Below are 27818 nucleotides of genomic sequence, written 5' to 3'. Positions count from 1 at the left end.
TTTGTATTGAGCATGGGATATTTTAAAATGTTTCTACCACATGTATGGAACAGTACTTAGTTTAGTCTTTCTGAATGCCCACTTGTCCAGAAGCCTGGGAGGTGAGATCAGATAGCTGAAGGAACAGGCCTAAAGGATAGGGCAGACTGGAAGGGTGGCCTCGTGTGGATTTTTATTACATGAGGTTGGTCAAAATCGTTGCTTAATTTCTTCAGGATTAAGGATCCAATACTACTGAATGGTTTAATGTCTTACAGTGACTTTACAACAGCAGAAACATTAAAAGAATTTATTTTAGAACTAAAGACAAAACAAGACAAAACAAAATTTACCCATGTCTTATGCTCCTTTGGGGACCACACATGTGAAATAATCTTTTTTAAGGGCAAATTGATTAACCTAGGGCCCATTCTCCCTAGGAGAGGTCCATGTTAGGCTTTAGCCAGGTGTATGTGTGTATGTAATTTATCTGAAATGGAGGGAGGGAACCTATAGGATTCCTTATATTCTTTTTTTTTTTTTAATATGTAACAAGGTTATTTAAAGGGACCCAATAAAGCATGAAAAATTAACAAACATTTCCAGTGTGGCACCACAAACTGAGTGTGTGTGTGTGTGTGTGTGTGTGTGAATGTGTATGTGTGTGTGTATTTATGCGTGTTTGTGGGTGGCCTCAGATTACTTTTAATCTGTAGTGTTAAATTCTCCAAAGTTGATCCTAAGTAAGCATGCAAGAGGTTTTAGAAGACATTTCATGTTAACATTTGACAACTTTTTTTTTTTAATATTAAGGGAGGATTTTCATAAAGTAACATACTGATTCCATCATGTCATCCAAATGGTAGTATCAGCATTTTGTTCCAGAACAATAAAGCTTTCAGACCTATAATGTTTAACATGTGAATTTTAAACACAATATTTTAATTATGATGAAATTAAATCAGTACCACATCAGTAGTCTCTCTGCTTGTGCAGATGAATAGAACTGTGGTATTTTAGTTCAGTTTAGTTGGTTAAGGTTAACAGTTCCTGCTTTTTAAAATTTGTGAGGGTTACTAAATCTCTTGATAAACCCTTCCTTCCACTCCAAAAATGTTTTTGGGTAACTGAGAATAGAACATGAGTTACTAAATAACACTAGAAGCTAAAGTAATATACCACGTAATAGCTATGAAATGCAAGGAGCATTATTATAAAGTTTCTATTAAATAAAGAGCCAGAGTATAGAAAGATGATTCAACCATAAAAAAAAAATTAATTTTATGTTGAACAATAAAATTAAAATCTGGGAATCATGTTTGCATCATCTATAAAATTTTTGCACATCCTCAATTGTTTAAGTGCTTATTTCTTTTAAAGAGTAGCTCTGGGGAATTCCCTGATGGTCCAGTGGTTAGGACGCTGCACTTTCACGGCCGGGACCGTGTTTGATCCCTGGTGGGGGAACAAAGATCCCCGCAAGCCACGTGGTGTGGCAAACAAACAAACAAACAAAACAAACAAAAAAGTAGCTCTGAAATTCCTTTCATTTTGCTCAAATTATTGACCTCAAAATGTGAATTTCAATTTAATAATATTGAATCTAATCTAAGCAATACAGTTTTCAAATAGTAATTAAATATCAATATTTATCTTTCTATGAAAGCTATTGAGAAAGGTGTAAGTAAGAAATTTATAATCTTATCCTCTCTGAGCTGAAGGTTTTATTGATTTTTATGCATTTGGAGAATATTTTTTGATATATTTTCCACTCTGGCAAATCTATTTTGAAACCACTTCTACTTTTAAGAGTAAAGAAAATTCTATAATTCTCTGTTTAATCCCTTTAGAAAGAATTCTTATAACTTAGCATATGATAAAAAATTTTTAAATCAAATGTAAATTCAGATTTACAAGCAGTATCATCAAATCCTGTGATTTACCAGCCACCTATTTACTTGATTGAAAAATCATTATCTACAACATCCATTGTTTCGATAACCTTTGGAAACATTTCAGGCACACCCAGTAATGCACCGTAGTGCAAGTCTAACATGTTTTTAAAAATTATGTAGCTTCTTGCACATTATTTATTTATTAATTTGTAAATCATCTTTATTGATTATTGGAGTATAATTGCTTTACAATGGTATGTTAGTTTCTGCTTTATAACAACGTGAATCAGCTATACGTATACATATATCACCATATATATATCACCATATCTCCTTCCTCTTGCGTCTCCCTCCCACCCTCCCTATCCCACCCCTCTAGGTGGTCACAAAGCACCGAGCTGATCTCCCTGTGCTATGCGGCTGCTTCCCACTAGCTATCGGTTTTACATTTTGTATTATATATTAGTCCATCCCACTCTCTCACTTCGTCCCAGCTTACCCTTCCCCCTCCCGTGTCCTCAAGTCCATTCTCTACATCTGCGTCTTTATTCCCGTCCTGCATGCACCTAGGTGCTTCAGAACCAATTTTTTTTTTTTAGGTTCCATATATATGTTAGCATACGACATTTGTTTTTCCCTTTCTGACTTACTTCACTCTGTATGACAGACTCTAGGTCCATCCACCTCACTACAAATAACTCAGTTTCGTTTCTTTCTATGGCTGAGTAATATTCCATTGTATATATGTGCCACATCTTCTTTATCCACTCGTCGGTCGATGGACACTTAGGTTGCTTCCATGTCCTGGCTATTGTAAATAGAGCTGCAATGAACATTGTGGTACATGACTCTTTTTGAATTATGGTTTTCTCAGGGTATATGCCCAGTGGTGGGATTGCGGGGTTGTATGGTAGTTCTATTTTTAGTTTTTTAAGGAACCACCATACTGTTCTCCATAGTGGCTGTATCAATTTACATTCCCACCAAGAGTGCAAGAGGGTTCCCTTTTCTCCATACCCTCTCCAGCATTTATTGTTTGTAGACATTTTGATGATGGCCATTCTGACTGGTGTGAGGTGATACCTCATTGTAGTTTTGATTTGCATTTCTCTAATGATTAGTGATGTTGAGCATTCTTTCATGTGTTTGTTGGCAATCTGTATATCTTCTTTGGAGAAATGTCTATTTAGGTTTTCTGCCCATTTTTGGATTGAGTTGTTTGTTTTTTTGATATTAAGCTGCATAAGCTGCTTGTAAATTTTGCAGATTAATCCTTTGTCAGTTGCTTTATTTGCAAATATTTTCTCCCATTCTGAGGGTTGTCTTTTCGTCTTGTTTATGGTTTCCTTTGCTGTGCAAAAGCTTTTAAGTTTCATTAGGTCCTATTTGTTTATTTTTGTTTTGATTTCCATTTCTCTAGGAGGTGGGTCAGAAAGGATCGTGCTGTGATTTATGTCATAGAGTGTTCTACCTATGTTTTCCTCTAAGAGTTTGATAGTGTCTGGCCTTACATTTAGGTCTTTAATCCATTTGAGTTTATTTTTGTGTATGGTGTTAGGGAGTGTTCTAATTTCATTCTTTTACATGTAGCTGTCCAGTGTTCCCAGCACCCCTTGCTGAAGAGGCTGTCTTTTCTCCGTTGTATATTCTTGCCTCCTTTCAAAAATAAGGTGACCATATGTGTGTGGGTTTATCTCTGGGCTTTCTATCCTGTTCCATTGATCTATATTTCTGTTTTTGTGCCAGTTCTATACTGTCCTGATTACTGTAGCTTTGTAGTATAGTCTGAAGTCAGGGAGCCTGATTCCTCCAGCTCCGTTTTTCTTTCTCAACATTGCTTTGGTTATTCGGGGTCTTTTGTGTTTCCATACAAATTGTGAAATTTTTGGTTCTAGTTCTGTGAAAAATGCCAGTGGTAGTTTGATAGGGATTGCATTGAATCTGTAGATTGCTTTGGGTAGTAGAGTCATTTTCACAATGTTGATTCTTCCAATCCAAGAACATCGTATATCTCTCCATCTATTTGTATCATCTTTAATTTCTTTCATCAGTGTCTTATAATTTTCTGCATACAGGTCTTGTGTCTTCTTAGGTAGGTTTATTCCTAGGTATTTTATTCTTTTTGTCCCAGTGGTAAATGGGAGTGTTTCCTTAATTTCTCTTTCAGATTTTTCATCATTAGTGTATAGGAATGCAAGAGATTTCTGTGCATTAATTTTGTATACTGCTACTTTACCAAATTCATTGATTAGCTCTAGTAGTTTTCTGGTAGCATCTTTAGGATTCTCTGTATTAGTATCATGTCATCTGCAAACAGTGACAGCTTTACTTCTGCTTTTCCGATTTGGATTCCTTTTGTTTCTTTTTCTTCTCTGATTGCTGTGGCTAAGACTTCCAAAACTATGTTGAATAATAGTGGTGAGAGTGGGCAGCCTTGTCTTGTTCCTGATCTTAGTGGAAATGGTTTCAGTTTTTCACCATTGAGAATGATGTTGGCTGTGGGTTTGTCATGTATGGTCTTTATTATGTTGAGGAAAGTTCCCTCTATGCCTGCTTTCTGGAGGGTTTTTATCATAAATGGGTGTTGAATCTTGTCGAAAGCATTTTCTGCATCTCTTGAGATGATCATATGGTTTTTCTTCTTCAATTTGTTAATATGGTGTATCACATTGATTGATTTGCGTATACTGAAGAATCCTTGCATTCCTGGGATAAACCCCACTTGACCATGGTGTATGATCCTTTTAATGTGCTGTTGGATTCTGTTTGCTAGTATTTTGTTGAGGATTTTTGTATCTGTGTTTCTTGCACATTATTAATCTCTATTTTTCGATATTTTGAAAACGGCTAATCATTTTGCAGATGCATACAAAGAATTGATAGTATTGGGGACAGTCTGCAGTTTTTTAATTACCATTTCCTCTGAAAACTTTATCACTTCTAAATCGAAAAATATGTATGACAGAATACATACATTTAAATTTGCAGCAAAATGTCTACATGTGTTAATGGTATGATGTTTGGCCTGATTTAAATTTTTAGGAAAGTAATTTTGAATTGGTGCACTTAAAAAAAAAAACAAAAACCTATGTAAGACAATTTCACTGTCCTCCACAATTTCTGTTTAAGATGGCTGCTGATGCCTACTGAATGTATCTTACACAACTAGATTCTGTTTTTGTGGTGGACTACCTGTTGTCATATCTGATATTGAATAATCTGAAGGACATTAATCTCATTAACAGTATTCAATAAGAATTTGTTATACCAATGATTTCATATTGAATTTGGACATATTTGTAAGAATCAAATCACTAAGTCTTAAGTTAAAATGATTTTATCTTTCATTCCAATAATTTCCAAAAGCTTTTAGTCAGAGTTGAAAAATTATTTATGTCATCTTAATGATAAACATGTTTTCAAGAAATAAGATGTTTTCAAACCATGAGTTTCACCTACTCTGTTTTTCTTAACATATTTTTATAATTTATTAGTGACAGTTGATTACAAAGGAATTCACTCCAAAACTGCAATTATTTTAAATATACTTATTTGTGTACTTAATGAATATTTTCAATGATTTGTGAGTGATGCTCCTCTGTAGATTAAATTTTTAATGGCAGGACACATTTGTATTGATTTAAGTGTAGTATCCCAACTATCATTTATCTATTTAAATAGTAAAATGCTTTAAAATATATTTTGTCTTTAAATTTTTATTATTTGAGATAAATTCTTACATATAGTATCACTTAAGTTTTTGAATTTTACGCTGTATGCGGAATCCAGGCTTAAAACAGCAGTGTTCTCTATGAATACCTTGATGCCAGATCTTCATGAACAAAACACGCAGTTGTTTCCCCCAATTGCCATTAGCACTATGGCTTGACTTCCCCATTTCTGTGAAACATTATAACTCAGACTTTTATTTTAACATTATTGCCAAGTAACTAAAATTAATAAGAACCCCAAATCATTGACTAAAAGATCGAATTCTTGGAGGAGATAAGTTTTCAAAATTGTGCAAGTGCCAACAAATGTTGTTTGTGTGGGTGTCCGTGGAATGGGAGAGGCAGAGCCCTAGTGGAATTCGTCTAAGTGTTCATAGGAGTGAGGAAACCAGTTGCATTGATCTTTCCAGAAGCTTGGCTGTAAATGGAAGGTCATAGGGATAATTAAAGGAGGGTGTTGGACCAAAGATAGGGAGACTTGCACATTTCAGAGAAGGCATTAACAATGAGGAGGAAGAGGTTGCATATTCTAGAGAAAGAGTGTAACAAATTGAATAAGATCTTGAACATGAAGGAAATGGGAAGAGCTATATTCTGAACCTAGGAGAAAGGGTACGTTATGCTCTGAGACTGCCAGGAAGAAGGGAGAGAGAGGGCTGGATTAAAAGTGAAGGGACGTGAAGCAGAGGGAATTCCTGCTTTGTTCGTTTTCTCAGTTAAGTAGGAGGAAAGATTATTTGTGAATGGTCAGAGGAGAAGCAAGGCAATCGTGAGGGATGTGAGAATGGGAAGTTTTGGAATGGCTGTTCTCAGAGTTGGAGGTGAGCTAGCCAACTAGGGCCAGGGAGGTAGTTAGCTGGGTGATGCTGAGACCCATTAATTTAACTAGCATTTCCTGAAGGCATGCTACCTGTTAAGTATCTGGTTAGGCTCTGGGGATACAGAGATGAAGGACCTGGTCATGGTCCCCAAGGAATTTACAGATATGAAAGTCACTAGTTTCCATGTGGTGCTGCTGTGGGAGCTGAGAGGAGGGACGTCTTTCTCAGCCTAGGGAGAAGAGAGAAGCTGATAAATTTCTCTTAAAGGAGAGTTCCTTAGACCCTTTTATGTGCCTGGTTAGCTTTACTTTATGCATTTGAGACAAGATTATCTAGTTTTCAAGCAAATTAACATCAGAAGATTCTAAAATCCGTTATGCACTAGATGACATCTGACAGAACAATAGGAAATAAACCACAAAATCTAAAAAGCCCAAAAAAAAAAAAACCCACTGACATCTTAGACTCTTTCAGTTGTTAGTGACCAAAATCCAATTCAAAATAGATTAAAGACAAAAAAAAATGAAGCTGTAGATTCACACCATTGCTAATGTCTGGGAGTCACTCTGGTTTCAGGAATGGTTGCATTTAGGGGTTCAAGTAATGTCACCAGGGTCTTTGTCTTTCTACATTTTTGAGAATGGAGCCTCTTTCTCCTGCAGTTCCATACCATCCCAGCTATAAGCCTGTGTCCCTTTGGGAATAGTACTTTTCTTTTGCCAAAGCAGTGCGGCAGACTGTTGAGCACCAGGTGCAGGAAAGCTACATTTCCTATCAAATCTGGCCACTGAGTCTGATGGGAAATATTTGCCTTACCATTACAAAACAAAACCAAAAAATGGTATTCTTCATATTTTTGTTAAAATTTGGAATAAAACTATAAAAGCTACAACTAAAGCTTATCAGGAGTTTTTCTTGTGAATTAGTTGAGTACTTTTAAGGCTTTTTTCATTAATTCTGAAAGCTTCACTTTTATTAACCAAGTAGTCACTAACTACTTCAATATAATTCTAAATACACACCATGTGCAACTCTGGTGTTTAGAGTGAGTAATTTATAAACGGTAGAAAACAAATATACATTAGAATGTTAGATGTGGATGGAGACTAAATCATATGGGCTTGTTTGAGAAATAATTTTTGTGGTTATACAGCTCTGAATAGATAAAGCATTATAAATTCTTCATTGTGGGGTCCCTTTAACATTCAGATGTACTGGCCTCTTAACAGAGATCTTGAAGATTTTGAATTTAGTATAATCCAACTGACTATTAAGCGCTTTTTCTAATAATGTTTAATATAAATAGGAAACTATCAGATAGTGAAAATTTAATATTCTTAAAGAGATTTTTAAAAAGTCAAAACACAGTAGCATAAGGCTAACTTTAGACTATGTTATGAACAAGGGAATTTCTATTTGGGGAAGTTTGGAAAATAATATATGTGTCTTATATGATTAATCATCATGAGTCATTTAATGTGCCCTATTGCATATATTTGAATTTCTTTTTTTCCTGTTGTTAGACTAATGACCAAGGATACCTACAAAATATATCGTTTCCTTTACCTGATTTACTTTAATCCCTTTACAGCCTCAATGGTATTCAGCTGTAGGTGATCAATTTAATTGTATTATTGATGTTGCTCTTATAATAAGTCAAGTAAGAAAATACCTCTATGGCAAAGCACACCATGCTGTGTTTTGGTAGTTCAAATTTATTACTATGATTAATGACAACGATAACTATTATTATTTTTGCATCATTTAGCATTGACATTTTTGACATAAGAAACCATCACCACAATCAAGGTAATGAACATATTTTTCCATTTAGTATTAATTTTTAATGCTTGGATTTTGAAACTATGTTTGAGAACAGTTTGAAGGATGAAACCATTAGGATTATTACTGATGACCAAATAAATGTCCTGGTATGGAAGATATAAAACAATATAAAAAGTTTAAAATTTGTGTACAGCCTACAGTAGAAAATGAAGGCTTATGACTTGATCTTCACAGTCAAAATATTCTCTCCCCTCCTTCCTAAAATAGACTTAACTAGATAAGGTTACAGTTCCCGTCACCAAAGTTGTTTTTGGTTTTGGTTTTTTAATTAGAGCAGGGCATTTTGCCCTCTAAGTTCCTGGTTAGAGGTTGAAGCTCTGTAAAACAAAGTAAGAACCACTGTTACATAAGCACTGCATGTAGGCAAGGTAGGTTTAGTTTTAAAGGTAGTTCAGAATATTAAAGATTAGAATATGAAAGCTAATAGTCTGGGTAATGTTTTCAAGAAACACTTCTCAACAAAAACCAAAGCAAAGATCAAGGCTAGGTGCTGAAGACACAAAGGAATGATAAGCAGTAAGCATTAAAATTTTACCAGAGACGTTTTCTTGAGCGAAGACTGAATATATAAGACCCCTGTCTCTGTAAAGTGGGCGTGCAAATGAAGAAAGATTGAATGAGATGCTTTGGTACTGCCCAGGGGTAGGAGCAAGACACACAGATAAAAGATGGCTCTCCTTTAAAAAGCTCTAAAGTGAAGCCCCAAACTCACTTCTCCCTAGTCATTGAGATTGTTCTGTTTATTTATTTTTAATTTCCTTGCTCAAGAAGATGAAAGAGCAAGTAGGAAAATCTGGGCAAAGAAGAATATGTGTAGGCATACTAAAATATGTCTGCAAAGAGGTGAGAACACAAAATATAAAATGCTATGTAGCCTGACACATTCAGAAGTGATCTCAAATTTCATTCTGAGATTTCTAGCAGCCAGCAAAAAGAAGGAAACCAGATCACTTACAAGCATCAGGATTTTCATAAGATTAAAGTAAACAATTGTTCTAGAGAAGCAAAATTCTTCACTGGCACTAAAGAGACACATTTCTCTTGTTAGTCCTTATGGAGTTAGGGAAATGGTGGTTTCTTTCCTTTGTCTGAAATGTTATGTAGAATCTTCTGATTTCCAAAGTACTAAATGAAAGTTCTCAACAATAAGGTGAAAGATAAAAATATTTACTGACATTATTTAATCCCTAGAAAAATGATTCTGACATTTTGAATCATGGAATAGATTATTGTTTTGAGCACCAACTAAGTGCCAATAATAACCAAGGTGCTGTCAGACTTTGGAAACCAATGATATTGAACATGTTTTATGGATGCTGTTTTGCAGTTTGCAAAGTACTTTCCCATTTATTATCACATCAAATTTTTACAGTGTGTCTGCAGAGCAGATAGTATTTTCCCTATTGAGAGCAGTCTGCATACTGGTTTGAGGTCAAGGGACTTACTTGCTTAATCTCACACAGCATGGAAGTGGTATAGCTGGGACTCAAACTAGAACCAAATCTTTCTTAAGATAGTGTATTTTCCCCACTGCAGCAAATACAATTCAATTTTGCAAGGAAAACCTCTCACTTAATCATTTATCACACACATAGACCTTTCTTTCCAAGACTTATTTCATATGTTAGTAGCATACTTTCATCTATTGCTTTCATCTTGATAGTGTAGAATAGGTTGGGGGAATGATAGGCATAATAAAATCGCTTCCATTTATCAAGTACTATACCATTGTTTCATTTGGTTATTACAATAGACCTATAAAACCAGTCCCATTGTTCACATTTTGCACATGAAGAAACTGATGGCAGAAGAAATAAAAAAGTAGCATAGCTGGCATGTGACAGAGTCAGAATTCTAACCAGGTCAGTCCCACTCCAAAGACCTTGTTCTTGATCATCATGCTGTGTGACTTGTCAGCTTTCATGATATGAATCAAGCAAGTGTGCATGATGGTAGAGTTAATTGTGAGACCATTGTTGCTCTACCCTTGTCAGGAAAGTTATAGAAAGCATAGCTATCTGCATGGGCTACTAGGTAAATACCTACCTACTCTCTAGGGCAAATTAATGTTGGCAAACAGGAGAATCTTCTTAACCAGATTTTGTATCTTGTATTTAAGAGCAGGGCTTAGGGGGTTCCTAAGATGAAGCTGCCAGTGTAATTTCCATTAGGTCCTTGAAGTGAGTAATGAAGGGAATGCACTTGCACATCTGATCATGGGGGACTGATTGTAGATGTCACAGTAGAATCTCCACTTGAGAATCAGCATATTAGCAGCTTCTTCCTACCCTTCACTATGGTGTTTGAGGTGGTAAACGGGTGCTGTCATTTTCAGTTCAGCTGACCAAGGGAAATCACGGTTTTACCAAGAAGAGGATGAACCATATCCCTCTCATTTTGGATTTCAAAGCACTCATTTTTCTCTGTAACTGTTCCTATCCACACATACTCCCATGCTTTCAGTTTATTGTTGTGTACATGTTTTATGTCTTTCTTCAGGTGCTATGGTAGGCTCTCTGTTGTGTGCAAAAATTAGAAAAATAATTATGCTCCTACCTTAAAGGAATTCATGATCCTGCAGAGAGCAAAGAGGAAAGACAAGAGTTTCAGATGAAAAATCTTCAGGCTATGTAAGCCAAATGCCCAAGAAAAATAGAACCATGAAGAGTAAATGCATTAGTCAGCAGAGAGATGCAAGTGAAAACAATGATGAGATGTCAGTTTACACTGAATAAAGTAGCAAGACTTAGAAGGCTGGATAGAGCCACATGTTGGCAGAGATGTGGGTATGTAGAGGCCAATGTGCACCTCTGTTGAGAGTGCATATTAGTGCAGACATTCTGGAGAATGGTTTGACGGTACTTGGTCGGTAAGGCTTACCTATTACGTAAGTCCCCTACATATGAACCTTCAAGTTGCGAACTTTCAAAGATGCGAACATGCATTCCATCAACGTCAGGCATGAGTGAAATTGCAGCTTGCCCTCCGTCTCCTATTGCTGACGATCCTTCAGCTCTACCATCTCCCACCTCCTCCCCCTCCTCCAGTCAGTAACTCTTCTTTCCTGTTCACTTGGTGCCAGCCCCTATAGCCAGCTGTTGTACTGGACTACTGTACTTTTCAAGGTACTGTACTGTAAGATTAAAAATGTTTTATTTTTTGTGTTTGTTTTTTTACATGTTATTTGTGTGAAAAGTATTATAAACCTATTACAGTACAGTACTATATAGCCGATTGTGTTAGTTGGGTACCTAGGCTAACTTAACTGGACTTACGAACAAATTGGACTTATGAACATGGTCTCAGAACAGAACTTGTTCGTTATGTAGGGGACTTACTACTGTGACCCTGCAATTCTACTCTTTGATTATATCCCAATAACAATTCCCAAACAAGTCCATGAGGGGTCATGTGTGAAGATATTCTTTTCTGGTGGCCAGGAGTTCATTGTCAAGAGTGTGGGTAAAATGTAGGCAATGCACATCATAGAGTATTATGCAGCAGTTAGAAATACCCATAGCAACACAGAAGGATCACGAAAGAGCACGGAGAAGTAAAAGAACGAGAATGAAATCTATCACAGTATTCATTTAAATACGTTTATGTGTGTGCATAAAAACAATACATATTTTCCAAGAATAATTATTAATAAAAAGATACAAACTTAGTATATTAGAATGTTTTCCTATGGGAAGAGGAGACTAGGAATGGGGATTGCGAATAAAGGGGAAAATAAATATAATTCAGGGACTATCCATGAAGCAGTGATTATAATTTGTGATAGTAAATGAGTATTATGTTTAATTCAACCCTCTACAGCAGAAATAACAAAAATCATGGGGATTCAAGGCAGTAAAAGGTCAGAACTTGAAGAGTTCAGGAAATATTTCATGAGGAAGTGGCATTTGATCTGTGTCTCGAAGGATGGGTAACTTTGGACAGAGATTGGAAAAGATGGGATGCTGGTACAGATAGTACATATTGGGATGTATGATGAGAGCCTTCCAGGGAAAAGGATCAGGACCAGCAAATGCTTGGCAATACAGTGACGGGGGCCAAGGGTTCAGTGAGGAGAGAGGGGTTCACTTTGATTGGAACGTAGGGTACAGGTACGGCAATGCAATAATAGCTAACGTGTAGGACTAAGTGTGAGGCTGTTTGCTGAGTCCTTTATGCATCTTTCCTAATTAATCCTCACAATGACCATATCACATCTATAATCTACTCATCACCACCACCACCACCACCACCACCACCACCACCACCATCATCATCATCATCATCATCATCATCTTTACAGATGGGGAAACCATGTCTTAAAGAGGTAAGTAACCTTCCAGCCACACATCCTGTAAGTGCTGGTCATGACGAAAAGCCAGTTATATTTGACCCCAAAGCCTGTGCTCTTAACCCGTATGCTAGATTTCCTTTCACGGCCATGCTCTCTATTCCTCTGTCGGGGTAGATGCAGAGGGGCCTGGGTAGTGAAGTGGTTAAAGTAGTCCAAACTCAGCCCTATGCTATGTATGGCTTTAATTATCCCTTACTGCTGATTAGTTTGATAGCAAAAGGATGTTCGAGAAGGAAGCTGCCCGTATTTTTTATAAAGGGCTTTCTGCTCATGTGTCTCTCATTGAAACGATGGCGGGGCCAGTGCCAACATCAAGCTACGTCAGGAGAGAACATTTAGAAGTGCCCTGCTAACCCTGTTAGAGCTATGCCTTCTGAAATCCCTCCAAGTAACAAATGGGTAAGAACAGAAGGGGCAAAACGGCCTTTCAACTACAAAGACAGAGGGTTAGGGTACAGAGAACCCTATTTATCATGCTGCCTTGATACTGTTAAACTCCAGACTTCAATGCAGTTAAAGATGGGAGAAATGGCCACATCTATAAGACAGGGTTCCTTGCCTTAGCTTATTGAACTGGAATATAGGACATCTCATTCTGGTCGATACAGGGATATATTTGGTTTGTTGGAAATGAATAGCCAGGCCAATGACTATGACTGTTCCCACATTTTGGAAAGTGACATTTGCAGCATGAGAAACCGTTACGTATAGAAGTCCACCCACAGAAAACAAAAGCCAAAATGTTTAGAAGGGGCTTTTAGTGATAGCCTGTGAGACCTGAAGTTTCAAAAGGTCTGTTTTGCATGTATGCCTTCCTCTTTCTTGCATCTCTACCCATTTCTCAAATTCTTCCTTTGCTAGTTACACATCACAACATCTGGGATTGGGCTTCCAGCACCTGCTACAGGAAGCAGAATTTTCCTGCTAAAACATGCTCTTAAATGGTAAAATTTAAATTAATATTTTTTATTTAGTTCAAAAAGAGTATGTTTTAAAATCTGGTTCTAAACAAACATGCAGCTTAAGAAACAAGAACAACAAAATAATTGTAACAGAAGAGATACCCAAACCTGAAGATCTTTATAAAAGAATAAAACAAACGGAGAACTCCACACACAGACTGAAAACAGACTTCATAGTTTAGACCTGGAAGACTCTGCAGTACATCTGTTTAACATCTCGCAGTTTGAAGAACTCTGCCTTGAAAAACCTTCTGTACCAATGACACACAGAATAAAAGGTTATGTTATGACTTTCAGATGGAAACCTGCAAAAGTTTATCTGCTGGACTAAACCATTAACCCTTACTATTTCTGATTCCAACTCTTACAAAGATTTCTCATGTGTGAATTATAATTAACGTTTTAAGTTTACATCGGAAACAACAGAAAGAATTTTTAGTTGGAGAGAGAGAACGTGCTGTGGAATGAATTGAATGTTTGAGTTGTGATGTCCAAATGGAACTAAAATCCCCCCACTCGGGATTTTATAGAGTGCATTGGAATAATAAGCGTATATGCTTACATATTGGATTGGGAACAAAAGCACCCTATTTGAAGTAGGGACATGTTACAAAACCTCCATCCGTGGCGACATTCATTGAAAGTTTTGTTGAAAGAACAGGATTCTGTTTTCTTCCAAGTTTGGGAGCAGAAAAATGCCCTTGCATTGATGTGGCAAAAATCATCCTGGGTAAGGAGGTTCTGTCATTTGGAATAAAGTAGTAGAAAAATTGGAAATCCCTTTTGTGATCAGTTTGCTACCAGAATTGTATTGTCTTTGCTTACAATTTACTTGGCTCTTGGGGGTAAAAATAAAAAAGAGCAGTTTGTACACATACCGGCTTCTCCAGTGTTTAGCTATCATGTGGATGTGCATTTCCTTGATCAGCAGGAAGGAGGTATTTGCTGCTTCTCCTACCACACAGGGGGCTCACTGCCAGCCTCTTGCCTCTGTGCCCGCAGCATCCAGCAGATACATCTCTGAAATGCTATTTGAAGCTCACTGTGCTGCAAGTGTGCGTGTGTGAGCGAAGGAGAGATATCATTTCCTTCAGAGACACACTCAGCCTCGAACACAGACGAAGCAAGACTCTGCTATGCAAGGGGCTTGCTGCAAGCGATTTTTCCATGTGCATTTTATTATGATGAAGCTGACCATGGTGACAAGTTACACATTAAATAACTATCTGTCTTTTCTGAAACTTCACATTCTCTTCTCTTTGTAGCGAAAGTGATGTAATACTCTATGGCTTGTATAAACAATATCATTTAATTAGAGGGTGTCGTTTTCCCTTGCATACCATGAAAGCTGCATTCTCCTCGCTTGGATGCACCATGGACTTGGTCACATGGTGATTACCTGTGCTCTTGGGGACAGTGAGGTGCATATACTGACACCGTTGGTAGCCAGAAGTTTTCACTGGGGAAATAACTTTAGTATACTGTTATTAATTTGGTTTAGAAAATAGCTACAGAGTGCTCAGACGAATAAGATGTAGCAGAACACATGGTCTTCGTTATTCAATAACTATCCCTCTGCAAAGGAAACATGGTCTATTTCCCATTTGAGAAGGAGCTTACAACAAACTAGTAAATACGGGAAAAGGGCTACACATGTACTATAATTTTATTGAATTGTTCTCCTCAGGCGCTTATAGAGCCCTGCCCCACTCCACACACTCACACAGCAGGTCCACATAGATGTATTCCCAGCTGGTATTAGCATAATCATTACCACATTATAAACAAGCTGGTGGAAAAATAGCCTGAGAGATTTAGATGGCTTGTTTTATAAATGAAGGCAGGTGGGGATGGAGAACCAGAGAGTTTTGGAAGGAATTCTCCTTTTTCTCCCTCTTCAGAAATAATAGGTTAGAGCACATAAACCTCAATTAATAGCATGGAATGAGGAGGTAGAGTTGAAAGGAGTCATGACGTATTCAGTATTCCTGGATAAAAGTCAGGGAAAGGTTCACCACGGAGCCCCTCCCCTGGAAGGAGTCCTCATTAGATGATGGAAATGTTGAGCCTCTCTTTTTTCTTTTCTATTGAATCACAAGTAGAATACTTTTCTTCTGGTTTAATATAGTTCCTGTTGGTCAGGATCTCTGGCTCTTTCTTCCTTTCTCTATTGTACTTTTTCCTGGAGTTGACTAGATGAGAAATCCGGACTTAATAGCTAATTCCAAGTTTACTGCCAAGACCAGAAATAAAATATGATGTAAAATATGGCCTTACCTGAAAGCTTCAGGACATTAAATGCTGTTAGATCCAGGTTTAGTTGTAAAAAAAAAAAAAAAAAAAAAAACACCCAAGACAAAGGAAGGAAAAGGACTTTATGAAAGGAAGGACTGGTCCATTTGTCCAGGTTCTAAGAGATCAGGCAACAGGCTGAAAAGAGATTTAGTGTGCCGTCCTTTTTTCCATCTTTCTTTTTTTCTGTTGATTTTTCCAGGCATATGGAGAATAACTAAGTAGTATGCTAGCCACAGAAGAACCATGGGTGTGTTCTTTCAAACTTCTGACTCAGGAAATACCCAGAAAACTGTATGATTTAGATGAAGGTGGTATTGGTGAACGTGGGTGAGACAGTACACTCTCTGTGGGTTTATTACTTCTTCTGTGGCCTAGTGATTTGTTTGTAAGATTGTCCTAATTTGATCAGATAGGCTTAACCATGAGTATCTATAAAATTCATAGATAAAATTTTATGTGTAAGAATTTTATATAATCTTATTTTATGTATAAGATTCATATATAATGTGGATCACATGAATTTCAACATCCGAGGAAGTTAATCTTCAGATACAGTACTCAAGTGCTTCTCAACTTTGACATGAGATTTCTACTTGGAATAAAGTTAAGGCTTTTTCCTCCTAGGCTAGCTTAGACTCAGTTATAGGAGGCCATTAAGCAGAGCAGACCTATGGGAAGTCAATGCACACATATCAAACTGGCATGACTGTCTGGTCTACTGGAACCTCACCTAATGCTTGTACAATAACTTCAAATTGCATCAAGTCCTAAAGTGACTTAATGTTTCATTATAAATAAATTATCTGATATGAAATGTGTTATTCCTCTAAATTGGCTTTTTCCATGATTAAGAAAGAGGATTGGATTAAAACAGGCCTGTTTCAAAGTAATGTGCCCATTTTTCCATTATATGTTTGCAAAGTTAATAAAGTAATTGATATTGCAAAGACTTTGCCAAAAGGCAGGGCATTTCCAGGCCTTACAACTAAACCGTGATGTCCAAAAGAGCTTGCTTAATGTATTATTTATTGAGCACTGATGGAATATTCAGTATAGTATAAGAACAAAGTTAAGCCAGTGTATTCACGGTTTGAATAAAAGCATCTAAATATTGTTTCCTATCATAATAGAATCTTAGATTTATAGAACAGAAAAGGACCCTGGAGGATTTCTGGTGTAAACAAATCACGTTTATAGATGGCGAGAATCAGAGTCTTAGAGAGGGGAAGTGACTTACTTACTCCAGGGCATAATAGCCCAGCTAGAATTAGAACTCAGTCCTATTGATTCTCTGAGCACCAGAAGCTTCCCTTTCTCACTGGCTTCATCCCTGGCCATCTGCCATCCTCTCATCGTTTTTACCCATTTTCTGAACCATCTTTCCACCTGGATTCTTAGCCTCTGGCCTTCCCCAACTCTAGTCCATCCTTCACACAACTGTAAGATTAACCTTCTTTAAGCATATTTAAAAATTAAATATCCCTTATCTGCATTATCCAGGGTTCTCCAGAGAAACAGAACCAGTAGGAGATAGACAGATGGATATAAATAAATAAATAAACACATAAATAAAATAAGGAATTGACCCACATAATTATGGAGGCTGAGAAATCCCAAGGGCTGCAGTTGGCAAGCTGGAGACCCAAGAAGTCCAGTCATGTAGTTCCAGCCTGAGTCTGAAGGCCTGAGAATCAGGAGAGACAATAGTGTAAGTTCTAGTCTGAGGGCAAGAGAAGACCAAGGTCTCAGCTCAAACTGTCAGGCAGGCAAAGTTCCCACCTGCTTAGCCTTTTTGTTTTATTCAAGTCTCAATTGGTTGGATGAGGGCCACCCACATTAAGGAGAGCAATCTGCTTTATTCAGTCTGTGGATTCAAATGTTAACATCATCCGAAAACTTCTTCACAGACATGCTCAGATTAATGTTTGAACAAATATTTGGGCACCTCGTGGCACAGTCAAGTTGACACGTAAAGTTAACTATCTTACCTTCCTTAAGAAGTTAAAATGGCTGTCTTCTTTTTTTCTTTTTAGTAGAGCATTTTATTCATTTCAAAACTTTCTCATGGACTTTAATCTTTTTAGATCTTCTCTTGGACACAGAAAGAGGAGGGAATGCTGACTTTGAGTGCCAGATTGCTCTGAGGTACTAAGAAACCCTTTTGGTGTTTATTTTTCTTATTATAAAAGAAATACATGTTTACCATAAAAATGCAGATAATAGAGATAAACAAAAGAAGGAAATAAATATTTTCCTTAATTCAAGGATCAGAGGTAACCTCTTTTATAGCTTTTTAGGCTTTCATGTGTGTAATCAGCTTTATAAAATGTTATATATAATGCTTATTCTGATATATCTTCATTTTCCATTCACATACACATCTACCTATGAAAGGGTTATTTTAAATTATTTCATAGTACAGTTGACCCTTGAAAAACACCAGTTTGAACTGCACGAGTCCACTTATATGTAAATTTTTTTCAATAAATATGTACTACAGTACTAAACAGTCCATGGTTAGTTGAATCCGTGGACGTGGAACCTCAGGCATGGAGGGCCAACTGTAATGTTATATGTGGATTTTACATTGTGGGTGGGCTGGTGCCCCCAACCCTCGAGTTGTTGAAGGGTCAACTCTGTTTGTTTTATGGATGTCCGATAATTTGTTAAGTAATTCAGCCCCTGGATACCAAGATTATTTCCATTGTATGCGGAGATTCAACTTTGCACATGCAACTTTGTGCACATGTGTAATTATTCTTTTAGAAAAAACTCTTACAGGTGAATTTTTATTTTTTTAACATCTTTATTGGAGTATAATTGCTTTACAGTGGTGTGTTAGTTTCTGCTTTATAACATAGTGAATCAGTTATACATATATGTATATCCCCATATCTCTTCCCTCTGGCGTCTCCCTCCCTCCCACCCTCCCTATCCCACCCCTCTAGGTGGTCACAAACCACCGAGCTGATCTCCCTGTGCTATGTGGCTGCTTCCCACTAGCTATCGATTTTACATTTGGTAGTGTATATGTGTCCATGCCACTCTCTCACTTTGTCCAAGCTTACCCTTCCCCCTCCCCATATCCTCAAGTCCATTCTCTAGTAGGTCTGTGTCTTTATTCCCATCTTACCCCTAGGTTCTTGGTGACCTTTTCTTTTTTTTTTTTAAGATTCTGTATATATGTGTGACCATATGGTATTTGTTTTTCTTTTTCTGACTTACTTCACTCTGTATGACAGACTCTAGGTCCATCCACCTCACTACAAATAACTCAATTTCGTTTCTTTTTATGGCTGAGTAATATTCCATTGTATATATGTACCACATCTTCTTTATCCACTCGTCAGTCGATGGACACTTAGGTTGCTTCCATGTCCTGGCTATTGTAAATAGAGCTGCAATGAACATTGTGGTACATGACTCTTTTTGAATTATAGTTTTCTCAGGGTATATGCCTAGTAGTGGGATTATTGGGTCATATGGTAGTTCTATTTGTAGTTTTTTAAGGAACCTCCATACTGTTCTCCATAGTGGCTGTATCAATTTACATTCCCACCAAGAGTGCAAGAGGGTTCCCTTTTCTCCACACCCTCTCCAGCATTTATTGTTTGTAGATTTTTTGATGAGGCCATTCTGACTGGTGTGAGATGATATCTCATTGTAGTTTTGATTTGCATTTCTCTAGTGATTAATGATGTTGAGCATTCTTTCATGTGTTTGTTGGCAATCTGTATATCTTCTTTGGAGAAATGTCTATTTAGGTCTTCTGCCCATTTTTGGATTGGGTTGTTTGTTTTTTTCATATTGAGCTGCATGAGCTGCTTGTAAATTTTGGAGATTAATCCTTTGTCAGTTGCTTCATTTGCAAATATTTTCTCCCATTCTGAGGGTTGTCTTTTGGTCTTGTTTATGGTTTCCTTTGCTATGCAAAAGCTTTTAAGTTTCATTAGGCCCCATTTGTTTATTTTTGTTTTAAATTCCATTTCTCTAGGAGGTGGGTCAAAAATGATCTTGCTGTGATTTATGTCATAGAGTGTTCTGCCTATTCCTCTAAGAGTTTGATAGTGTCTGGCCTTACATTTAGGTCTTTAATCCATTTTGAGTTTATTTTTGTGTATGATGTTAGGGAGTGTTCTAATTTCATTCTTTTACATGTAGCTGTCCAGTGTTCCCAGCACCACTTATTGAAGAGGCTGTCTTTCCTGCATTGTATATTCTTGCCTCCTTTATCAAAGATAAGGTGACCGTATGTGCGTGGGTTTATTTCTGGGCTTTCTATCCTGTTCCATTGCTGTATATTTCTGTTTTTGTGCCAGTACCGTACTGTCTTGATTACTGTAGCTTTGTAGTATAGTCTGAAGTCAGGGAGCCTGATTCCTCCAGCTCCATTTTTCTTTCTCAAGATTTGTTTGGCTATTTGGGGTCTTTTGTGTTTCCATACAAATTGTGAAATTTTTTTTCTAGTTCTCTGAAAAATGCCAGTGGTAGTTTGATAGGGATTGCATTGAATCTGTAGTTTGCTTTGGATAGTAAAGTCATTTTCACAATGTTGATTCTTCCAATCCAAGAATATTGTATATCTCTCCATCTATTTGTATCATCTTTAATTTCTTTCATCAGTGTCTTATAATTTTCTGCATACAGGTCTTTTGTCTCCTTAGGTAGGTTTATTCCTAGGTATTTTATTCTTTTTGTTGCAGTGGTAAATGGGAGTGTTTTCTTAATTTCACTTTCAGATTTTTCATCGTTAGTGTATAGGGATGCAAGAGATTTCTGTGCATTAATTTGTATCCTTACAGGTGAATTTTAATTTTCTTTATCCTACTAACTCTGAACTCTTTTGCCTCATTTTCACCTTCTAATCCTAACTATGATTTCTACACCTTTCTAAAACAAATCTAATTCAGTGACCTCAGTTTTATATTGCCTTGTATTCTTTTCTTTTTTCACGTGTGAATTTTAGTCCTCCAAATTAGGTATCAGCTTCCTGAAGGGAAGAATCGCATTTTATATTTTTGTGTATGTATAAGCAAATATATAGTAATTGTTTTGAGTTGTTAGTAAATTTATTGTGGATTGTTAGACTATTTTCAGTTCCATAGTCTAAAACCTAAAGAAATTATCTTGTATAGTTTCTATCAGCTTTGAAAATTTGATAGCTCACAAGACAATTTAAATGTAAATAGTAAGGTTCTCAATCCTTCTATCAACTGACACATGTTATTGAGCACTTTGGGTAGATTATTGCAGTGGTTATGTTTGAAGGTGCAATGGTTATGTTTGAAAGTGCAGTGAAACCCAAGAGACACTATTTCTACATGTAAACATATAGCTAACAATCCAGGTCATATACAATAGATACAAAATTATTTGGGGCACTCTTGTGCTTGCCCTGGTATGATGTTCTGTGAGAAAATCGTTCCATTTAATTAATGACATGGATGTGGCCCTTTGTAAATAAGACATTCACTGTCATTTTATTGTTTGGGCTTTTACTCGATATTTGGTCTGATCTAGACTTTCTATAGAATTGATTAATGAATTATGGATAGAAAATATTGCGTTCTAAAAATAGAGCACTTTTTTGTAATAACTAAGGATATACCCTAATAAGCCTTGGAATGATCTCTAAATTTAAATTGAGTATGAAAGTAGAGCAAGCGTTAAAGAAATGCAAGCACCTGGCTGAAATTTTGTTTAGGAGAAAAATGTAAAGGTCATCATTCGTGTACTTCTGCCTAAGGAGTTTATCATCCAGCTGGAAGTTTGGACACGCACAGCTCTCTAGTATGTCAGTTTCCTGTGGTGATGTAATTAGCCATTAATGTAATGTTATTCGAAGATATAGGCAAGAACAATTATTGTGACTAAGTACTGAGGAAAGATTCATTGAGGAAAAGACATTTAAGTAGGACCTTGAAAGGTAGGATTTTGGTGTGTGAGTTGTGGGAAGTGAATTATAAGTGTGTAGATGGGATGAAGGGGCAGTGTGAACATCTGAAAATACATATTTGTTCCTGCAATGTTGAAGAGTCTAGTTTAGTGTAAAAAAAAAAAAAAAAAAAAAGGATGACAGAGGAGGAAAGTGGTAGAAGATAAAACTGGAAAAGTAGATTGCAGTCTGATTCTGAGGAATGTTCAGTGCCACCCTAAGTAGCTCAGAATTCATTCTATAGGTATTGCAGGCAATGAGGAGAGGATTTTAAGCAGGGGATGGCATAATTGGGTTTCTCTTAGGATAACTACTCTGACTTTGTCCCAGAAGATAGACTGCAAGGACTAGACACTTGAGGTGAGAGAACAGTTGAGAGTCTTTACAAACAATAGTTTAGGATGACTACCCACAGTCATAAATTGAAAAGACAACCTACAGAATGGGAAAAAAATTTCCAAACCATATATTTGATAAGGGGTTAATTTCCACAATAAATAAAAAGCTCATACAACTGGATAGCAAAACCCCCCAAATAATCCAATTAAAAATGCTCACAGGACCTGAATAGACATTTTTCCAAAGAATATATACAAATGGCCAACAGGTACATGAAAAGATGCTCAACATCACTACTCATGAGGGAAATGCAGCTTAAAACCACAATGAGATATCTCTTCACACCTGTTAGAATGGCCATCAACAAAAAGACAAGAGATAACAAATGCTCGTATGAATATGGATAAAAGGGAACCCTTGTGCACTGCTGGTGAGACTGTAAATTGGTGCAGCCACTGTGAAAAACAGTATGGAGGATCCTCAAAAAATTAAAAATAGAACTACCATACGATCCAGCACTTCCACTTATGGGAATATATCCAAAGGAAACAAAAATACTAACTTGAAAAGATATATGCACCCCCATGTTCATAGCAGCGTTATTTATAATAGCTAAGACATGGAAACAACCTAAGTGTCCATTAATGGATAAATGGATAAAGAAGTTCTGAGATGTATATATAATATATATACGATTGAATATTATTCAGTCATAAAAAATAAGGAACTCCTACCATTTGTGACAACATGGATGGACCTTGAAGGCATTATGCTAAGTGAAATGTCAGACAGAGATAGACAAGTACTATATGATCTCACTTATATGTGGAACCTAGAAAACAAAAACAATGCCACCAAACTCATAGAAAAAAGAGATCAGATTCGCGTTTACCAGAGGCAGGGCATGGAGGGGGGCACGTTGAAGGAAGGTGGTTAAAGGTACAAACTTCTAGTTATAAGATACATAAGTACTAGGGATGTAATGTACAGTTTGATGACTGTAGTTTAACATTGCTTAATGATATATAAGAAAGTTGCCAAGAGAGTAGATCCTAAGAGTTCTCATCACAAGGAAAAAAAAATTTTCTTTTTACTGTATCTATACAAGATGATGGATGTTTACCAAACCTGCTGTGGTCATCATTTCACAATATATGTAACTCAAACCTTCGTGCTGTACACTTTAAACTATACAGTGATGTATGTCAATTATTTCTCAATAAAACTGGAAAAAATGGTTATCTATAATAGTGGCTCTATTGCCTGATGAAGGGACACTTTGAGTTTAAACTGTCCTGGATTTCATCTTTGACTTTGGGTCTTCCAGTAGTTTTATGGGATATCAATGTCTTACATCTTCTCTTCTGCTATTGGTTGCATGTCTTTTTATAAGAAGGGAGTATTTGTATGGTAGGTGTGGCTAATGGTACTAAGTATTCCTGATATCTAACAGTCTGGATTTCATCTTCTCTTAATACCTATCTTTTATGAGGTTGCGTTTGCTTTGGGGGACAAATTCTGCTCCATTCCACCTCTTCTACTCTTGGACAGGAAGGCAGGAGCAGAAGCAGATTCAGGCAAGAACTGTTTATTCCTGCTTGGAGAGAGGATGGCTATTGTGGCCCTCACACTGAGGCATTTGTTATAATAACAATATCCTAACAGTGGTCTTACCCTGAGACTTGTAACCAATAAAGATTCAGTTGAGAACCATGTAATCTTACGCTATGGAGAAAACATTAAATTTACTAAGTGATTATTTGAGCATTACAGATGAATACGCATATACTAACATACTTCTCTTTGGCCCCCAACTGTAGCCACAAGAGTCATTGTTCCTTTCCGGTTCCCTGTTACCCTCATGCTCTCTCTTGCTGTCCTGCATGGTGCTCTAGATGTTTTGCTAGGTTGCCCTACATTTCACCTTTTTTTCCTCAAGACCTATTTACTGTGTTACTAGAGCTCTCCTGATCTGGCTTGAAAGTCTCACTGGAGCATTTCCCTTCCTCTTGCTTTCTCTTGTACTCATTTGGCCTGTTTCCTTTTCTTGCCTCCCCTGTGCTTTTTTCCTCCCGTGGCAGCCTGCTCCATTTCATCAGGCTGCAGTCCTGTGTCTCTGCAGTGGCTTGCTGCCTGGAGGCCCTCACTCCGCTGTCTCAGGCCCTCTGCATTCAAGCGAGCATGCTCTTTGGCTAATAGGCACTCCTAGGACCCCCTCCTGATTGTCCTCTTGGGCCACTTTTGTTTTTATGGATTACAACTTTCTTGCTCTCCTATTCCCCACAGCTTCTGCTGAAGTTAAAGTCCTATTTATTTTCCCTCCAAATATTCGCTCTCTTTGGAGGGAAAGAATTGACTACTGGGCTGAATGCTACCAGGAATACTATCACCTGTGTAAACATATTCAACCTATACTCACGTATAACGTTAAAACATAGTTAAGTTTTCTCTCACAAGGTTTGTAAACAGAAAAATGGTTTCGTTAAATCACAAGGGAGTATACAATCTAAAATAGATAGAAAGAGGAATAAATGTATATTGTGCTAGGTCATAATAAATGTTGACAATTCAGACTGAAGTATATTCATTCATTCACTGAACATACATGAATGGGGATGTTGTATGTGCTAGGTTCTGTGGATTCGAGGCAGTAGAAGACTTACTTTCTGTCCGCAAGAAGTTAACAGTCTAGTTGGAGACACAAACATAAATATGGGTGATTACAGTGGGACAGGATGAGTGCCTATAATATAGGCGCATACAAATAATCTTGAGAACACAGCTAAGAGAGTGAATACTTATGACCCAGCCCAGGAAGCTGCTGCACTGCCGTGGTGCTCGTTAGCCAGCCTGACAATGGCAGAAAGACTGTTATTTCACAGGTCAGCGTCACCCCTGGTTTGCCAGCTGGGAGAGGCCACTTTCAGCTCACGTACATACTTTATCAGAGTCATTAAACTTGAGCTACAGGATCTTGGAGAGCTTTATCAAACATTCAGGATGCAGATTGTCTAGAGGCCAAAAGCATCTTTGAGGTGCTTGAGAATTGTTCTGGAGAGGTCATAGGTCACCATTTCCCATGTCACAGGGACACTTTCCCTTCACAGCATGATAGCAAAGCCAGAACATCTGTTTCTATGTGACTATCCTGTGAGTACATTGAAGGGGACAGGCAGTGGTTTAGTGCAGCATGTGACTTGTAAGGAATTTCATATGGAGAGAATTCTACTCTGTGGTTCTGAAATTAGGGAAAAGAGGAAGTTACTTTTATTACTGTGGCATAAGAGGCCCCTTTGCCCAGGATTCCTCTTTCTTTTTCTAATTTGTAACCATTTCCTGACTGACGTTCATGTTGCATGCTTTCTCATAAGTTCCCCGATGCTCACATGGGTTAACGGCCAGGCCTGCACGCGGTGAGCCTGGAGCCTGGTCCCTACACCTGGGCTCACGCTGCGAATAGATCACGCGGGGCCTGGTGCCGGCCTGCCAGGCCAGATGGAACTGTTCAACCCTGTGTTCATCCGTCACGATTACCAGGCGTTGTGGGTTTGCCCGGCTTGCTCCACTCATTTTCTTTGTCAGATCAAAGTCCAAGAAGGATACATAAATGATAACCTAGAACTTTGCCCCCGGACACAGAGGCTGCTATCTGGGTAACGTCTTCCATCACACTTTCCCCGAAGGCACGGAAGGAAAAGGGCAAATTATGCTTAAGTACAGCCTCTGTTGCACAGCCTCATCCAACCGCCCCCCTTGCTTTGTTTCCTGAACCCATCATAGTCGTATTAATCAATTGGTTCAGGGATTTGAGATTTCCTGACCTAATCACAGGAGTTGGGAAATACTGATTTCTGTTTATATGAAGCTGTGGCTGTGATTGCAGACTTTGTACCCGCCTGCACTCACATCTGTCATTCCATATTCAGGGTTTGAGATGGTTCTGGCTTTCCTCCTGAAGAGTGGGGATGAATTATCTCTGTTTGTGTTGGGAGCAGAGATAATTTACTTTTGGAATGCATTTTGTTTAAAACAATATTGACAAACAATGTTCATAATGGCAACAATAGTTTATGGAAGTAATTGGATGGGTAATACCTTTGGGCTTGTAGTCCAGATTTTAAAGAATACCTTGCAGTGTTTATTGTCATGTTATGCTTCTCTTCAAAATGAATATTGGTGCCTTAAAGAAAGGGAGATACGGATTGGGGGAATGGCCTCAAGTTAGGGAGTAACTAGGAATTAACTATGAGGAATGATTCTTTTAGAAAAATAACATTCAGATAACACAAAAGGCCTTTATTTAGTTAGCAAAATTTATATGATTGTTCTCTAGATTGATGTTGTCTCTGAGATGTTGCATCATATAGAATAAGACCAGGAAAGCCGAGACTGAACGATGCAGTGCTTGTTTAAAGCCATTGTAAATGCTTAATGTTTTCTTTATCAAGATGGTTATGTTTTATAATAAGAGATAATAATTCCTCCATGGATTTTCAGAAATCACAACTAATCCACGTGATTACTCAGTTCTTTCTGAAAACAGCTATCTATATACTTACCTATATCTATATAGATATATAGCTGTATATATTTATACAAATATATATTTACATTAATGATGGCAGAAAGCTAGAGTGTAGACTCTTCCCACACCACTATTACCTTTACTAAGCTGCCACATTATGTGTGCGTGCGTGTGCGTGTGTGTGTGTGTGCGTGCGTGTGTGTGTGTGTGTGTGTGTGTGTGTGTGTGTCTGCACTTCCATCTTCAGTGCTCTCAGCTATGCTGTATTTCAAATGTTCTACTTCTTTCTCAGAAAATATGGGTATGTTTTAGGAATACTGAGGATGCCCCCAGTCAGAGTAACTCCTGTTACTCAGGTAACAGAGCAGCATGCCCTGGGAATAGATAGCTCTGGTTAGATCTTCCTGGTGGACTCTTGTTGAACTTGACACTTAACTTCTTTGGGTTCCATCTTCCTCACCTGTAGAATGGTGATAATGACTACCGTAAAGCATTTTTAGGAAGATTAAATGAAAAGAGATCACGTGTAAAGAGACATTGCTTAGTATTTTGAACTCTGGCTCTGGAGTCAGCAGATGTGGATTTGAATTCTGACTCTCCTGTGTAAAAGCTGTGTAACCTTGGACATTTCAATTAATTCTCTGTGCCTCAGCAATAAATGATGTAAAGCATGTAAAGAGCATAGGGCCTGGCACATAGTAAGCACTCAATAAATATTCACTATTATTGTTAAATTATAAAAACTGTGCAGTTGTTAACTTTTTTATGATGAGCCAATAATAAGACCATGTCTAACTCCGAGGGGGAATGGTTTCTCTAAACCTATCCTAACAACAGATCTGGAGAGTTTAGTGGCATGTCAAGTAGCATTTTGTTGATTTATAACCTGCCAACTTTGTGCGGGAATGAGTGTATTTGTAGGTTTAAGCTAAAAGTGTGATTGCATGTATTTGTCTTACTGACACCTGGAATCATTTAGCTTGTCCATGTTTTAGAACTCTTCTGTGATAAATATGAGAGTTAATCAGCATATGTATGGCTACAGCTTCTCTGTACTGTGTTTTGCTGGGTGGATGATTTCAATGACCATTGTTTTGAGGGTAAGGATAAATTTTCTGTTTCAGCCAAAAAAAAAAAAAA

At 37.4% G+C, this 27818-nt stretch overlaps 1 protein-coding gene across 13 annotated transcripts in view; it reads left to right on the top strand.

Moving 5' to 3' along the window:
* The window catches only part of SUGCT (succinyl-CoA:glutarate-CoA transferase), a 792254-nt gene that overhangs the window by 349476 nt on the left and 414960 nt on the right, over window positions 1–27818 (top strand). The window contains exon 13 of one of the 13 annotated variants that reach the window (XM_082399849.1): window positions 17964–19031. The exons of the other annotated variants lie outside the window; for them this stretch is intronic. Within the exon in view, the coding sequence (XP_082255975.1) occupies window positions 17964–18023 (60 nt within the window). The 3' untranslated portion in view covers window positions 18024–19031. Of the gene's footprint in view, window positions 1–17963; window positions 19032–27818 lie in introns of those variants that run through there. 13 annotated transcript variants of the gene reach the window in all.

This window comes from Balaenoptera borealis, assembly GCF_965194805.1.
Source record: "Balaenoptera borealis genome assembly, chromosome: 7".
Lineage (NCBI taxonomy): Eukaryota > Metazoa > Chordata > Mammalia > Artiodactyla > Balaenopteridae > Balaenoptera > Balaenoptera borealis.
This window is presented reverse-complemented; position numbering and strand designations above follow the sequence as displayed.